The 17,795-nt window shown below is 37.9% G+C and overlaps 1 protein-coding gene and 1 gene segment (V, D, J or C); both read left to right on the forward strand.

Moving 5' to 3' along the window:
* The first annotated feature begins 3,034 nt into the window (after positions 1-3,034).
* LOC120303590 lies at positions 3,035-4,566 on the forward strand. The segment is given in 3 exon segments: positions 3,035-3,153; positions 3,246-3,574; positions 4,444-4,566. Coding segments are annotated over 3 exon segments (498 nt in total).
* A 2,214-nt stretch (positions 4,567-6,780) lies between these two features.
* On the forward strand, positions 6,781-16,353 carry LOC120303591. The gene is made up of 5 exons (XM_039333323.1): positions 6,781-6,902; positions 6,985-7,305; positions 9,770-9,918; positions 15,774-15,837; positions 15,920-16,353. The coding sequence occupies exons 1-5, from the start codon at positions 6,857-6,859 to the stop codon at positions 16,351-16,353; spliced, it is 1,014 nt and encodes a 337-aa protein (XP_039189257.1). The 5' UTR covers positions 6,781-6,856.
* The last annotated feature ends 1,442 nt before the right edge of the window (positions 16,354-17,795 follow it).

Here is a 17,795-nt window from a genome sequence, read left to right on the forward strand (position 1 = left end):
GCCTATTTAACTTATATGCAGAGCACATCATGAGAAAGGCAGGGCTAGATGAATCAAAAGTTGGAATTAAGATTGCCGGGAGAAATATCAACAACCTAAGATATGCAGATGATACCACTCTGATGGCAGAAAGTGAAGAGGAACTAAAGAGCCTCTTGATGCGGGTGAAGAAGGAGAGTGCAAAAGTTGGCTTGAAACTCAACATTAAGAAAACCAAAATCATGGCATCCGGCCCTCTCAATTCCTGGCAAATAGATGGGGAAGAAATGGAGGTAGTGACAGATTTTATTTTTCTGGGCTCCAAGATCACCTCAGATGGGGACTGCAGCCAAGAAATTAAAAGACGCTTGCTCCTGGGGAGGAAAGCTATGGCAAATCTAGACAGCATTCTAAAAAGCAGAGACATCACCCTGCCAACAAAAGTGCGTATAGTCCAGGCCATGGTTTTCCCAGTTGCAATGTATGGCTGTGAAAGTTGGACCATAAGAAAGGCTGAGCGCAAAAGAATTGAGGCCTTTGAACTATGGTGCTGGAGAAGACTCCTGCGAGTCCCTTGGACTGCAAGGCGTTCAAACCGGTCAGTCCTAGAAGAGATCAACCCCGACTGCTCTTTAGAAGGCCAGATCCTGAAGTTGAAACTCAAGTACTTTGGCCACCTAATGAGAAGGAAGGATTCACTGGAGAAGAGCCTAATGCTGGGAAAGATTGAGGGCAATAGAAGAAGGGGACGACAGAGAATGAGATGGCTGGATGGAGTCACTGAAGCAGTAGGTGCGAATTTAAATGGACTCCAGAAGATGGTGGAGGACAGGAAGACCTGGAAGAGCGTTGTCCATGGGGTCGCGATGGGTCGGACACGACTTCGCAATTAACAACAACAAAATACATTAAATATTCCCTCTTTATTTCCCTCAAATAATATATTTAAAATAATCAATTTCTACATAAATTCTATAAATCCTAATCCTGTTTTTATACTTTATCAATTTACAACTACCATAGTCCACTTTAACCTTAAATAAACATGTTATCACTTCAAATGTCCCTTCCAGATGTATTTTATTTCTTAATCTCCTAAATCTTTATTTTATCACAAATCTCTCATTTCTTCTTCCACTACTCAATATTTATCCTAGTTAAAATAAAATATATCTCTACCCTATACATATACAATCCATCAATCAGTTTATATAACAAAACAAAATAATGCCAGATCTTGAATCATTTCAATCCATTAGGCAAATTCAAATCTCATCCAAATAGTTATCATGTCTAAAAACACCCATATTATTACACAATGCATCATCTTACTAATTTAACATACTCAATTAATTATTAAATCAATCCAAATCACTGTAAAACCTCTTTCATTTTCATTCATTCCATTACAAAATAATTTTCCTACAGATAAACCTATTATTCCAAAAATACATTCTTAATCTATTTAACATATATGTTCTGGTAATCACAACTTTTTCTCTCGCTTCTAACTCTAAATCTTAAACCTTAAATCAATCCGTATTTCTACAGTGCCTTTTAATCCATTATAAATACTTTTAAATTTCTCTTTTCAGTCTTATTCTGGCTTTCCTTTTGTGCCAGACCATTTTCCATAACAAAGCTTTTATCTCAGCAAGTAGATCTCCCTTTGTCACTTGTAATGTCATTTGAGTCAATAGAAAACACCCAGTCCTCTGTGATGGGCATGTAGCTCTTTTGTCATTAAACCCTTGTTGCTTTTGAAAGTTCCAGTCTCAGTCTTTGGTTCTTCTGATCCTCAAGAATATAGATGAAATGCTTGTAAGGTAAAAAAAGATTCCCCTTCAATCTCAATTAATTCTTCTTCTAGTATATTTTATACATAGTTAGATGAGGTCTGGAGATCAGTTTAAAGGTTTGGAGTAAGGCTTCTGGTTCTTATTTCTGTAACAATCTTTGTCATTTTAGCGCAAACCTCTTCAGTAGCTTCATAATTTTTTTCCAGTATAGGTTTACAGTTTAGTTGTAGATGAGGTTTCTCCATTTTGATAATAATTGCAGAAAGTCCCTTTTATCTTTTAGTGGAGGCTATATATAAACAATATCCACCCCCACAATTTCCCACAGCTGGCTCAGCTTATCTTTACTCTTCAAGAATAGTTTGAAAGTCCAGCCCACCTCATCTCCGGAAAAAAACAAATAATTGCAATATTAACTTTTCACCACAAGATGTCCACAGTAAGTTACAAAATCTTCCCCAGACACCTTTTTTTTTTCCTTTTCTCTCTTTGTTCTATCCTTTTATTCAGACGCCTTCCTTCCCACGCATACCAACACCACTTTTTCAAGGCAGGAAATTAATTCCAACTAAACTTTTACAGGCAAAAAATAAAATAGGGTGAAGAGAGGAGAAGGAGAGGTCTCACCCAGATCATTCATGGTGGGTCTTTCGCACTTAGATATACCTGTGACTTTCGGCTGGTGCAGCTAAGAAATTGGCCATCTTGTGTAATAATATGGGTGTTTTTAGACATGATAACTATTTGGATGAGATTTGAATTTTGCCTAATGGATTGAAATGATTCAAGGTCTGGCATTATTTTGTTTTGTTATATAGACTGATTGATGGATTGTATATGTATAGGGCGGCAGCTTCTTCCGTGGTTCCAGCTGACTCCTTAGGGCCGATGGAGCAAAGATATTATTTTGATGGTTTTACAATTCATCATCTAAATATCATTTGTGTAATATAGGCTCCACTAAATCAACAAGGTCAAAGAAGAGACTAGCAGTTTGATTCCCAAAGCTATGTAAATTCAGTAGCAGTATGATGTGTCACCTTGAATGTTCAAGATGTGGTTTTACGTCTTCCAAAACCAATCTATTGCTTCACATTTTTCTTAGGGTTTTTTTTTTTACCCAGCATTTGAAAACCATGTGCAAAAAGAAAGTCCCAGGAACTCTGGAAAGGCTTTTTTTATCCTGAGGGTTATGTAAATTCAGTGACAACTTCCTGTTCAAGGAACTATATCTTCCTGTTCTCCTGTAACACCCAAAGACACAAAGGTTGAGTGCTTAGTTGGATGTTTTCCCATCAGTAACAATCATCTGATATTTTGACAAGCAAAATGCCACTCTGGCTAAACTTCATGTCCTTGTTAGTTGTCCTCAGAGGTATTATTATTTTCCTCTCCAAAGAGAGGGATTATTCCCCAGTTTCTTGTGTTTTCCTGCAGGAGGTCTTATTAACCAACCTTTCTTTCTAGGTGTCCAATCTGAGGTTCAGTTAGTGGAGTCTGGAGGGGATGTGAGAAGACCTGGAGAGACCCTCCGTCTCTCCTGCCAAGGATCTGGATTCACCTTCAGCAACTTCTGGATGAGCTGGGTGAGACAAGCTCCAGGAAAGGCACTGGAATGGATTGCAACAATAAAATACGATGCAGGAGAAATCTACTACTCTGACAAAGTGAAGGGACGCTTCACCATCTCCAGAGACAATGCCAAAAGCCAGCTGTATCTTCAAATGAGCAGCCTCAAAGCTGAAGACACGGCAATCTATTACTGTGCGAGAGACACAATAAGAGGAAGTAAATCTGTAGCAAAGCAAAAACTGCCCATTTCACCCAGCAGTTCTGCAAATTTGCAGAAAAATGCAGATTTATTCATTAGGATTCTTCCTTCACGTCTTCATCTTGCAGTCCAAATTTCTTCTTTTTATACCCATCTAATGAGTCCCTCAATTTCACTTTCAGTAGAGGTTGATATTTACTCCGTTCACTCATTCCTGAATCTTCCTCCCTCATGTCACTATGTACATTTTCTTTGGACTCAGTGTATTATTATTATTTTTTTAATCTTAGGATTCTACTTCCTCCTGTCACTTCAGGAACTTTTTTTTTTTTAACTTTTCCATCAAATTCTACTGAGGTACTTACTCAGTTTTTCCATTTACTTTTTTTACCCCTCATAATGCAGAGGTCCTCAACCCCAGTTCCTGGACCAGCACTGGGCCACGGCATGCCAGCAACCGGTCCTCACAAACAAGCACACAAAATCATGGCCTCTGTTATAGTGGATCCAATTTCCCTTCTGTAAATATATATGCACTACTACAGATTAGACTATATCATTCAATCTATTTGTTGCAATAATTCCTTGAAACATAATCCTATGAGGTCTCCAAATTCTCCAGAACAGTAACCTTCCCAAGCCAATTTCTGGTGTTGTCTGGTGACAACAGCTTTGCTTTCTCAGTCAACATGATTTCATCTTCAGGAGTTCAACTATGCCTTCCAAGACTTAATTCCTATCTTTCAATGCAAGCATCGCCCTGCTTTTGCTTATCATGCACACCAGAGGACAATATTGTTCCACAGAATTGGATTGATCATGGGGGGAGGGGAAGGGAAATAAAGCCAGAATTTCCTGGTGAGGTTTCAATTTTTTTGGCTTGAAAATTGGTAGAAATGGTCTCATGTCAAGACTAACTCCTCAAGAAGTGACTGTTCTCTCCTCAAAACCATGGATGAAGTCACTGTTATTTTGGGGAGAAGGCCAGAAGGTGACATATTCAAGTCTCCCAAATAAAGTGTTCCATTCTGAAATTATTTCCTGAAAGTGATTTTTTTTGGTTACGACATGAAACTTTGTTCTCTAGAAATCTTTCCTGCTGACCCTGCATCAAATTAATTCTGTTTGCTTTAACAAACCATGATAGCTTATCCTATGGCCTTCCACACTGTTATTATATGGCTCATACATGCTTCTGTATGAATGCATCTGCACATGTTAGCTTTGAGTGTTCATTCTAGAAACACTTTTATAATTTGGAGATGCTTCACCATCTCCAAAAAACAATTTTACTAGCAAGTGAACTCTTTGAAATCAGAGGACATAGCAAATAATTTCACAATGTACAGTATAAAGTGTGTGCAAAGTAATCTGTAACCAAATGATCTGCTAGGTTCTTTTATCCCAAGAGATATGTAAATTGAGGAACAATTTCCCTTAAAACCAATTTACAATGCCTTGGTAAGGCCACACTTGGAATACTGCATCCAGTTTTGGTCACCACGATGTAAAAAAGATGTTGAGACTCTAGAAAGAGTACAGAGAAGAGCAACAAAGATGATCAGGGGACAGGAGGCTAAAGCATATAAGGAAAGGCTGCTGGAATTGGGTATGTCTAGTTTAATGAAGAGAAGGATGAGGGGGGACATGATAGCAGTGTTCCAGTATCTCAGGGGCTGCCACAGAGAAGAGGGAGTCAAGCTATTTTCCAAAGCGCCTGAAGGCAGGACAAGAAGCAACGGGTGGAAACTAATCAAGGAGAGAAGCAACCTAGAACTAAGGAGAAACTTCCTGACAGTTAGAACAATTAACCAGTGGAACAACCTGCCTTCAGAAGTGATGAATGCTCCAACACTGGAAGTTTTTAAGAAGAGACTGGACAGCCATTTGTCTGAAATGGTATAGGGTTTCCTGCCTGAGCAGGGGGTTGGACTAGATGACCTCCAAGGTCCCTTCCAACTTTATTGTTGTTGTTGTTGTTGTTATTATTATTATTATTATTATTATTATTATTATTATTATTATTATTATTATTATTATTATGAAGCCTCATGATCCCTTATCAGGTTATACCCACCAACACAAAACTTGAGCACTTTCCTTTCCTATCAATGCCCTCCATTCATTAGGGGGGAGCAAAAATGATCCTGTGGGTAAATTTGGTGTCCTTTCTAGCAGTCCTCAGAGGTATTTCTTTTCTGCCTATTCCCATTTATTTTCCTTTTAATTCTTGTATACAAAAATGCTCACTGGAATTCCTTTTACTTTAGCTGTCCAATCGCAGGCACAGTTGGTGAAGTCTGGAGGGGATGTGAGAAGATCTGGAGGATCCCTCCATCTCTCCTGCCAAGCTTCGGGCATCAGCTTTAGTGGCTCTTCAATGAACTGGATGAGACAGGCTCCAGGGAAAGGACTGGAATGGGTGGCATACATAAGCTCCGGTTCCTCTGGTATTTACTACTCAGACAAAGTGAAGGGCTGCTTCACCATCTCCAGGGACAATGCCAAAAGTCAGCTGTATCTGCAGATGAACAGCCTCAAAGCTGAAGACATGACAATCTGTTATTGTACAGGATACGCAGTGATTCCGAAGCTTGGCAAAAAAAACCTACCATTCATCGGAACAGCTCTGAAAGTCATTTCTCTGCTTTACAAAATGTGATTTATGCTTTAGTTTGTATGGCTTTAATATCGGTTTCTTCAAAACAAAAATTGGAAATCTCCTCAGTGAAATTTCTGGCTTTCACCGTTGAAGCCATTCATGGCTGAAAGTTGGAGTACTGATGGGACCATCTCTCCCAAGTTGTTTCTATACCCATCCCATCTGATCTAGCAAGATGGGCTACCTTTGGCTAGGGAGTCTTAGCTGATAATGCTAGGTCCAAGCCTGGAGATAAGAACGTGAGTTCTACTCAAGTCCAATTCTTCATTTGCTCCCACCTAATAGACAGAATCTTGGCAAACTTAAGCTTTAGTTTATAAGGTTAAGATTTTACTACATGGATAAAGGGAAAGGATACATCACCATCTCCAAAAAATAATTCTGGTAGGAAATGAACATCTTGAAACCAGAGGACGCAGCTTATTATTTAACATTTTATGAAAATCACAAGTGTAAAGTCTGTGCAAAGAAATCTATAACGGAACACTCTGAAGGGTTCTTTTATCTCAACTGATATGTAAATTGAGGCACAATTTCCCCTTTAAAAGAGCCCCATGACATCCCTTTTCAGGTTACGCCCACTAACACAAAGTTTGAGCACTTTCCTAGATCCTTTGCCCCCTCCATTCATTAGAGGGGGCAAAAATGTTCCTGTGGCTAAATTTGGTGTCCTTTCTAGTGGTCCTCAGAGGTAATTCTTCCCTAACTATTCAGATTCTTTTCATTTTGATTCTTATATACAGGAGAGCTCACTGAAACTCCTTCCATTTTAGGTGTCAAATCTGAGGTCCTGTTGGTGGAGTCTGGAGGGGATGTGAAAAGACCTGGGGGGTCCCTCCATCTCTCCTGCCAAGCCTCTGGATTCACCTTCAGCAGCTTTGCTATGAGCTGGGTGAGACAGGCTCCAGGAAAAGGACTGGAATGGGTGGTATACATAAACTCCGGTTCGTCTAGTATTTATTACTCAGACAAAGTGAAGGGACGCTTCACCGTCTTCAGGGATAATGCCAAAAGCCAGCTGTATCTGCAAGTGAACAATCTCAAACCTGAAGACACGGCAGTCTATTACTGCACAAGAGACACAGTGAGAGGAAGTGAATCTGAAACAAAGCAAAAACCTAACATAAACTAAGGAGGGAGAGAGAGAGAGAGATCTAAGTGACAGCAATGGGGAAAAGTTCTACTCTCAAAAAATCTTTAGAGATAAAAAAAATGTATTCCTTAATTAGCATTCTTTATTATTTTATTCAGTCATGTAAAAGTGAGATGGGCAGCTGCATAAGTCAATCACATAAATGAAGATTAAAATCAATAGTATAAAGGCTATAGAAATTTAATATTTTGGTTGAGTTTTTATTTTCTTTCTTTCTTTTCTTCTTTTTTTTTTTTTTGCCCCACCCTTATACAAACGGAAGCGGCAAATTAAAATTTCCATGGAGGATCAAAATATATGGTAGTGAAATATATTTATCAACTTGAAAGCTAAAATTTAATTTGGGACAAGTTTAAAAATTGTTGAATGGTTAAGACTCTCATTTTAAAGACCATTGTTCATATTGAAAACTAAATAGATGCTCACACCTAGTGATGGATGAAGATTTTGACAGTTATGATTTCCATAGAGAACTTGCCAAAACCTGGGAAAAGCTTATTTGTGACCTTCAAAGCTTTAATAACAAAGAACAGCTGTGACAAAAAAAACACAAAAAAAAATCTGGGCTGCAGACAAAGAAAGAATTATAAACTTTAGAAAAAAAATCTTTTTTTTAAATAAAGTTTTTATTGAGTACAAAGAAAAAAAAGGATTAAAAACATTGAACATGGTAAATCATCTTTGACTGACATCTCAGTCCATATTGTACATTATTTACATATAATATATCTATATACAAACTATACATTTCTGGTCTCTATCTTAACTCATCTCTTTATTTGTGACCTCCATTTTTTTCCCTCCATCTATAAAATGTATTCCATATTCGATAAAATTATGTTTCTTCCTGATTTTTTAATCTTTTAGTTATCCTATCTAGTTCTGCGCAATATATAATTTTCTTTATTAGTACTTCCTCACTCGGTACTTCCATTGCTTTCCATTTTTGAGCAAATAGTATCCTTGCCGCCGTAACCACGTGAATAATTAAATATGTGTCCTCTTTATTTACATTTTTCTCTAGTATTCCTAATAGTAATGCCTCAGGTTTGTATAGAATGTTTTGCCTAGTCATTTCTATTGCCCATTCCCAGACCATACGCCAGTACACCTGTGCTTCTCTACATGTCCACCATACATGAAAAAAGGTGCCCTTTTCTTTAGAAAAAAATCTTTTTTGAACTCTTTGGATTACAAATATCTATTTAACCGGAGCTCTAAAGCTATTTGTAGAAAAGAAGGAAAACTTCAACTTTTGGCCATCATGGATCAGAGATATGTAGATAGAACACACAAAGAAAACATAAATACCTCTCAGGAGGAAATATATAGAATACTGCAATTAACTCAAATAACACTGAGTTCAAATCACAAAGAAATCCAAAATAACTTTGAAAATATATATCAATCTATTTCTAAGTTAACTCTACAACAACAAAAAACTTCCAGGAAATAACAACAGAGAAGGAGCAGACAAAACAAATAAATGGACATAAAATTGAAAATAGAGACTCAAAGACAGAACTTAACAAAACAAGAAAACATGATTTAATCCTAGTGGGGAGAAAATTACAAGAAATGGAAAAAACAACTACAAAATAAATCTGAGGACAAAAAACAGATTGAAAATGAATCTGAAGCAAAGCAAAAACTGCCCATTTCACAAAGAAGCTTTGCAATTTATTATTATTTTTTTTTTGAAACCTTAGAATATGCTGCATGCCTCCTTTGGCCATCTTGTACTACATTGAGCACTAATCTCACACCACTGCAAGGGTGGAGCAAGGCATGGAAATAAAACTATTGTGTACAAATAGTATCTCATTTCCAAAGTAGACTTTTTTTTGATCTGGGATGCTTAAAATATCACCAAATATACCTCAAGACAATATCACTTTTCAAGAGACTATCGCCTGCTCCATAAAGCTGTATCTGAGTTCAGAAGTGGTTGTTCAAATATTTTTTTCAAAGTTTTTCAAATCTTTTTTTTTTACTGTCCATACTTTTATTATAAGCCTTTGGTTTCTACTATGTTATCACAGGGAAAGAAAAATAAAGTATGCAAGACATCACCTGTGTTAGGACTGGAACTTTACTTGATAATCACATGTGTAAGGTCTGTGCAGAGAAATCTCTAAGCGAATGTATTGAGGGTTCTTTTATCCAAACATATATGTAAATCTAGTTACAATTAACTCTTTAAAGGAGCCCCATGGTTTCCCTTTTGGGGCTGCACCCACCAAGAAACAAATTGTGCACTTCTCCAGATCTTTCCTATCTGCTCCTATCCATTAGTCAGAGAGAGCAAAAATGATCCTGTGGCTAAACCTGTTCCTACTACCAATCCTCACAGGTAATTATATCCTCTTTATTCAACACCATTCCATTTTAATCCTTGTATACAGCTCAACTCGCTGAAACTCCTATCATTTTAGATGTCCAATCTGCAGTCAAGCTACTAGAGTCTGAAGGGGACAGGAGAAGATCTGGAGACTCCATCAGCCACTCCTGCCAAGCCTCTGGATTCAACTTTGGTGTCTTCAACATGTTCTGGGTGAGACAGACTCCTGGGAAAGGATTGGAATGGGTTTCCAGGAAAGATATATACAGCACTTACTACTCTGAAAAATGAAGGGATGCTTTACTACTTCCAGGGACAATTCCAAAAGCCAGCTGTATCTGCAAATGTACAGCCTCAAACCAGAGGACACGGCCATCTATTACTGTGTTAGATACACAGTTAGAAGGAAGTAAATTTGAAGCAAAGCAAAAACTTCCCATTCCACATAGCACCTCTGAGAATTTCTTTAAAATTCTTAGAATTCTTACAATGTAGTGCATGCCTCTCTTGGTCATGTTGAACACCAGGGGGCGCTATTCTCACACAGCTGCTGGGGCACGGGAGGGTACGGAAATTAAACCACTGCATACAAACAATATTTCCAAGGCGGAGCTTTTCCAACCGATATGCTTAGAAATTCACCAAACTGGTCTCAAGGGAATGTTATTTCTCAAGGGACCACAATTTCCTCTTTCCTTTCTTCAGAGCAGCTCTGCAACTTAAGTCAGCTCCAGACCCTGGATCAGCCGATGAGGATTCATCACCATCTAGGGAGACCTTTAAGACTCTTTTTCTAGGTAACCAATTAGAGAGTTTGTTTGCAGAAATTGTGAAAATGGCTTGAAAATTCCAATTTCACCTTCATTGTCGGCAAGGTAGTCTGATTTCTGGAAAAATAAAAATAAAAACCTGGAATGGAATATTGTCCTTTGGTATCGTGGAAGAAGTCAGGAAATGAAACTTCAGGATAATCTTTCTCAATATCCATACTCACATTAACACATTGAGGAAACATTTTGACCAAAAGAATCTCCTTGGAAAATTAAAATAGGCCCTGTACCCACTCTTTTGTGCAGGGCAATGTCACATGAAATCCCATGGCCTCTGCGCCTGATGGGTTTGGGGTTGGAAATAAAACTAGTGTCATTAAATATCTATCTATCTATCTATCTATCTATCTATCTATCTATCTATCTATCTATCTATCTATCTATCATTTATCTATCTATCATCTAGCTAGCTAGCTATCATCTGTCTGTTTGTCTAGCTATCTAGCTATCTAGCTAGTTAGCTAGCTAACTAGCTATCTAGCTATCATCTATCTAGCTATCTATCATCTATCTGTCTGTCTGTCTAACTTAATAGCTATATCTCTATCCGTCCATTATCTATCTATCTAGCTGTCTGGCTGTCTGGCTGGCTAGCTATCTAGCTAACTAGCTATCTAGCTAACTAGCTATCTAGCTAACTAGCTATCTAGCTATCATCTCTACCTATTCCTCACTATGAAGATCAATGGAGATTCTCAATCATCCAAGCCATGGTTGTCCTAAAGGTACTTTTTTCCAAAAACATCTTTGTGGCCTCACCCTAGAGTCATGTCTGAGGTGACAGCAGATGTATTTTGATAAATATAGAGTAAACTGAATTCTTTAGAGAATATGAAGTGGTTTATGAGGCCTACGCAAACACCAGGGACTATATTCAGTGACATTTTTAATTAACATTGGTATTAGCATCACAGTTATTATTATTTCAATTTGTATGGCTGCCCATCTTGGCAAATCAACACTGGACAAATACTGGATAAAAATGACCTGCAAAATAGCACCCAAGAAGAAAATGGTCTTGGCCTGCCTTCAACTCCTTTCAGTGTCTTCGAAAGGGTATATGAGAAGGAAAATAAAGTTACAAAGTCTGCTTCTGTCTCTAACATGTCCTTTCAAAACTCTTACCTTGAATCCCTTTTTGAGAAGTGGTGACATTCTGCAATGTCTTTCTTTTAATTGCTCTAATTTAAAGTCTGCTTCACTTTTGAAAGAATTGGAAAGTTATTTCAAAATTCCCCTGTGTAGGGAACGTGCAAGGAAAACGTGGTGACTGCACTAGGGAGGTCATTTATGTCAATCAATATGTAAATTGAGGGACAGTTTCCCCTTTAAAGAAGACAGTTGGATTTCCTTTTCAGGCTACACATACCTCACCACAAATTTTGTGCACTTTGCCAAGTCATCTCCTATCAATTCTCTTCCATTCATCCAAGGGAACAAACATGATTCTCTGGATAAAATTTATGTGTTTACTAGCTGCCCTTGGAGGTAACGTTTCTGTTGCAGCCCTCTCTGTAGTATTTGCTGTTCTTGTATGTAAGAGATATCACTGAAACATCTTTCTTTTTAGGTGTCAAATCTCAGGTCCAGTTGGTGGAGTCTGGAGGGGATGTGAGAAGCCCTGGAGGGTCCCTCCGTCTCTCCTGCCAAGCTTCTGGATTCACCTTCAGCAGCTATTACATGGGCTGGACAAGACAGTATCCAGGAAAAGGACTGGAATGGGTTGCAGATATTGGTAGATCCTCATCTCCAATTCGCTACTCAGACAAAGTCAAGGGATGCTTCACCATCTCCAGGGATGATTCCCGCAGCCAGCTTTATTTGCAGATGAGCAATCTGAAACCAGAGGACACAGCCGTCTATTACTGTGTGAGAGACACAGTGAGAGGAAGTGAATCTGAAGCCCATCAAGAACTTTCTCTGTCTCTTGGAAGAAGTGATAAGAAAAATCCTGGACTGTGCTGAGATGGACAAATTAACAAAAGAGATAAAAGAAAAGGAAGACACAGAGTACTATCTAATATGGAATAAGTGGTATGACTGGTTGGAGACTAGAAATAATAGAGGAGAATAAACGTGGAAAGGTCAAAAGTGGAAAATGTGTGTATAATAATGTATAGTAATAATAATATGCATTATTCTTAGTATGAAGTATAGTATGAAGGAAGAAAAATGCAAATAATGAAACAATGGGGCAACAAGGACAAATATTCTAAAGAAGAATAAGGGGGGAATGTAAATAATAGATTACCGTTATGAAATCGCTATTAAAAAAAGGGAGGAGTATACACTGTGTGTGTATGTGTGTTATGTTTTGTTTTGTTTTGTTGGTTTAAAAAAAAAACAAAAAAAGAACTTTCTCTGTCTCTGAGCAGTGTTGCAATTTGTTTCGGTCATAGAAGTTTGAATTTACACATGAGAACAAAGAAGGGCCTTATCAATCTGTATTGTAATAAGTGGGATCTTGGAATAAGTTCAATGAGCTAATCTTGAAATAAACTGCATGGAACCTTCTCTGTAGTTGCTGTGGAAGGAATTTTCCATGGCTGCAGAATAAAATGAGAAGTGTAAACAAAACTGTTTATTTTCCTAGAGAGGAAGAAATATGGATTCATTTCTTACATTTGTTGACATGATATCCTCCACAGTAATTTTGCTACATTGAAATCCCGCAACTTCTGGAAATTAAAAGAAAAAAAGAATAAAATAAATCCTATTGTCTCATCTTGTAGAGCTGTAGATTTTGCTCTGTGATTAACAGAATAATAGAGTTGAAAGGGACTTTGGAGATCTTCTAGTCCAACCCCCTGCTCAAGCAGGAAACCCTATACCATTTCAGACAAATGGCTGTCCAGTCTCTTCTTTAAAAAACTCCAGTAATGGAGTACTCACAACTTCTGGAGGGAAGCTGTTCCACTGATTAATTGTTCTAACTCTTCTTAGTTTCTCCTTAGTTCTAGTTTGGTTCTCTCCTTGATTAGGTTCCATCCGTTGCTTCTTTTCCTGCCTCTGGTGCTTAATCTATATCACATGAAAACTGGTTTTATCACCAGATGATAAAAAAGCATTCACACATGGACACAAATACTTTTTAATTATTTTTTTAAAGAAACAGTCTTTTAAACAAACAAATAAATAAATAAACAAGTCATCCTCTTCTTTCTCTAATGTAGATATTAAATAATTTTTGATGGATGATTGTCTATTCATGTTTCAAGATTAGAAAACGAACATGCACAATTCCTTCTGTTATTTTCTCTATTGTAAATCAGTTTATCATATATTTAGCTATTAAGAAATTATAGGTTTTGTGCATTCTCACAAACATGAGTGGAATATACATTTACAGAAATGTGCAAGTGTCTGAGACAGACATGTCAAACTCATGACATCACGTGACATCGTGCAACATATCAGGACGTTTTTGCCATTGCTGGCAATGGGGTGGGCGGAGCTTCTGGATGATGTGTCTGGCCCATGCACCGGCAGTTTGACACCCTGGTCTAAGAGATCCTTCATTTGTAATCAGCTTCTGTTCTCATCTCCCTCTCTTCCACATCACTCACACCAGGATTAGCATTGTGTAAACTCAATCATATTCACCATAAAGGAAGAATTCAGATCTTCAGAAAAATGGCCTCATTTCTAAGGCTGATTATATCTGATCAGAGGGCTGGAGGGTAAAACATATGAAGAATGGTTACAGGAATTGGGTATGTCTAGTATAATGAAAAGAAGGACTAGAGGCAGTGGTAGGATTCAGCCGGTTCGCACCACTTCAGCAGAACCAGTAGCTAATTTTTTGTTGCCCAGGCCAAGAATGGACTTCTGGAAGAGCATCCACACAAAGAACTGGTTGTTCACACATTTGAATCCCACCACTGACTAGAGGTGACATGATAGCATTGTTCCAAGGAAGAGCTGATCTGTATTATATGCTACTCCATCAGTAGAAATATAATGTAATAAAATAAGGATGGTCTAAAACACCTAATTTTTTGGTCTGGTATGAAACCAAGGAAGGAGATAGAATCTGGAAAATGAGGGTCTGCTCCTTTCTTTCCCTCCAATATTTGAGGGACTCCAACAGAGATGAGCAGGTCAAACTATTTTCCCAAGCACCAAAAGGCAAGAGAAGAAACAATGGATGAAAACTAACCAAGGAGAGAAGCAACCTATAATTAAGGAGACATTTTCTAACAAGGAGAGCAATCAGCCAATGGCATAGCTTACCTTCAGAAGTTGTGGGTGTTTCATCACTGGACACTTTAAAAAAGAGACTGGACAACATTTGTCTGAAATGGTATAGGGTCTCCTGTTTGAGCAGGGACATCCCTACCAATTCTATTATTCAATGTTCTATGTTCTGTCATTTGCTTAGAAGTTGCCTCAATGGATCTCAAAGGAATTTAACTTTTTGAAAGATGAAAAATCTCACTGGGAAGCCAGGTCTGATTTTAAAACAAATAACAAAAAAGCACATATTTTGGATAAGATAAAGAGAATTATTTATCGTTCTCTTTGAACTGAGAGAATGTTCATAATATGACTTGGGTTTGACTTTGTGCTTGGGTGGACCCAAATACTGTGGATGACAAATCATTCTTCGAGGATTAGTGACTGTTCAGCATATTAGCTACTATCCAGTAATGAAATCAAAAAACAAACAAACAAACCAAAAAGTTAAGGAAGAAATCAAGTAGCAAACTTCCTAACTCAGATTTGTTAATCTTTTTTATATTTTGTCAAGTAACATGTTTCCATTAACAAGATTTTAAAGCAAGTAGATTCTCTGTTACCTTGAATTGCTTCCCAGAAGTGCTGTTATTTTTTCAAACCTTTGTCTTACTTACTGCAAAGTAAACCTGTCCTATTAACTAAGAAGTAAAATAATCATGTTACCAATAATGGGAAGTATTTGTAGCTCAGGGTAAAAATGAGGGGTCCTTGGTGCTCTCAGAACTTGGTTTTCTTGCAAATATTTCATTGTAATGCAAACTCTGCAAAAAAAAAAATAGAGAGCACCAAGGACCCCTCAAAATCACATTTGTAAGGTGTAAGCAAATATGTCTTTAAATGAATGCAGTAAGAGGCTCTTTTATCCCAAGCAATATGCAAATCAGGACATATTTTCCCTTTTAAAAGAGCCCCATGATATGCCTTTTCAGATTACACCCACCAACATAAAGCTTGAGCACTTTCCCGGATCCCTTCCTATCAATTCCCTCCATTCAGTAGAGAGAACAAAACACAAAAATGATCCTGTGGTTAAATTTGGTGTCCTTCCTAGCAATCCTCAGAGGTAATTCTTTCTTACCTATTCAGTTTCTTTTCATTTTAATTCTTGTATAAAGGAGAGCTCACTGAAACTCCTTCAATTTTAGGTGTCAAATCTGAGGTCCAGTTGGTGGAGTCTGGAGGGGACGTGAGAAGACCTGGAGGGTCCCTCCATCTCACCTGCCAAGCCTCTGGATTCACCTTCAGCAGCTATGCTATGAGCTGGGTGAGACAGGCTCCAGAGAAAGGACTGGAATGGGTGGCATATATAAGCTCTGGTTCGTCTACTATTTACTACTCAGACAAAGTGAAGGGACGCTTCACCATCTCCAGGGACAATGCCAAAAGCCAGCTGTATCTGCAAATGAACAGCCTCACAGCTGAAGACACGGCCATCTATTACTGTGCAAGAGACACAGTGAGAGGAAGTGAATCTGAAGCTTGGCAAAAACCAGCCATTCTTCACAGCAGTTCCACAAATCTTTTCAACCTCAGAATAGGGCTGCTTTTCCAATTGAAGTGTGGTGGTGGGGGGAAATGAGAAAATCTGATAAAAGAAAATAAAGTGAGGAGAGAGAGAGAGAGAGAGAGAGAGAGAGAGAGAGAGAGAGAGAGAGAGAGAGACTTCTCTACAATTAGAAATGTAATAATAATAATAATTATTATCATTATTATTATTATTATTATTATTATTATTATTATTATTATTATTATTATTTCACAGCAAGAAACAAACCAACTAATGTACAGCACAGCTGCAGTTATAACAGAATACCTGGGATGCAAAATCAACAAAGAAGAAAAACAAACAAACAGTGCACCACAAAAATGGAAGGTTAGACTAGAAAATAAGACCAGCAAGTTAAGATCGCATGCAAGCAAACTAGAACAGATGAAAGAAAAGAAGGTGAAGAACAAGAAGACCAAAGAATACCTAATCAAGAAATACCACTTAGAAACAAGGAAGATTGTAACGACCCACCCCACTTTGCATCTTAAGAAGACAGAACTCTTGGAATAATTCTTCCAACAGGAATCCTTTATTAAGAGAAAATGGTTGCAGGCATGCTAGACAGGACTTGGGGTTCAAGCTCTCCCATTCAAGGTTTTAAGGGGTTCCCCAGTAGTCCCACCCAATCAACCCCCCTTCCAGTGATAGTTTCAAGTATCACAATTCCACCCCCTTTCTTCTTTCTTCCGTCTGGATGGAGACTTCAGATAACTACATGAAAGGCAATTACCTTCTTTGTTATGATAAGGTTCTTTGGTGCTAACGCTTTGAGGTTACAATAAACACACATTCAGCATTCAGCTCTTTGAAGTGTACTGAAGGAAGTGAGGGCCATAAAGCCCCTTTGTTCTCCCCCTTCTCTCCCTCTTATGGCAGAATCCAGAGAAGGCAGAATTGGGAGTTTCTATGTTTGATAATTAAAGATGAAATATAATTGGATTCTGACAAAGATCAAGGAAGCACTGGAAATAATAAAGCAACAAATAACAGCTATAGCCAGGAAAATCAGTAGATATGAAGCTCGAATTGCAAACTATAGGCAGAACCTCCAATTTCAATCCAATCAGAAACGTTTCTACCAATCCATCAATGGAGAAACTGCAAGGAATCAGTCAGTACCTGACAAGGAAGAAACAGTGCAGTTCTGGAAGCAGATATGGGATAACCCAAAGAAATACAACAAGGATGCGGCTTGGTTAAAAGAGGTGGATGCAAATAAAACAGAAGTTGAAATGAAAGAACTAGTAATAACAACAAAAATGGTAGAAAAAAGAGCAAAGAAAATCAAAAATTGGTCAGCACCAGGTGAAGATGAACTGCATGGGTTTTGGTTGAAACATCTAACTGTTATACACCCACTCATTGCCAAGCAGTTCAACAATATACTACAAGGAGGAGAAATTGAAAAGTGGCTAACAACTGGGAAAACCTACCTAATAATGAAAAATCCAGCAAAAGGGGCAACACCAGGT

Source organism: Crotalus tigris, unplaced genomic scaffold (assembly GCF_016545835.1).
Source record: "Crotalus tigris isolate CLP2741 ecotype Arizona unplaced genomic scaffold, ASM1654583v1 scf7180000024473.799607, whole genome shotgun sequence".
Classification (NCBI taxonomy): Eukaryota; Metazoa; Chordata; class Lepidosauria; order Squamata; family Viperidae; genus Crotalus; species Crotalus tigris.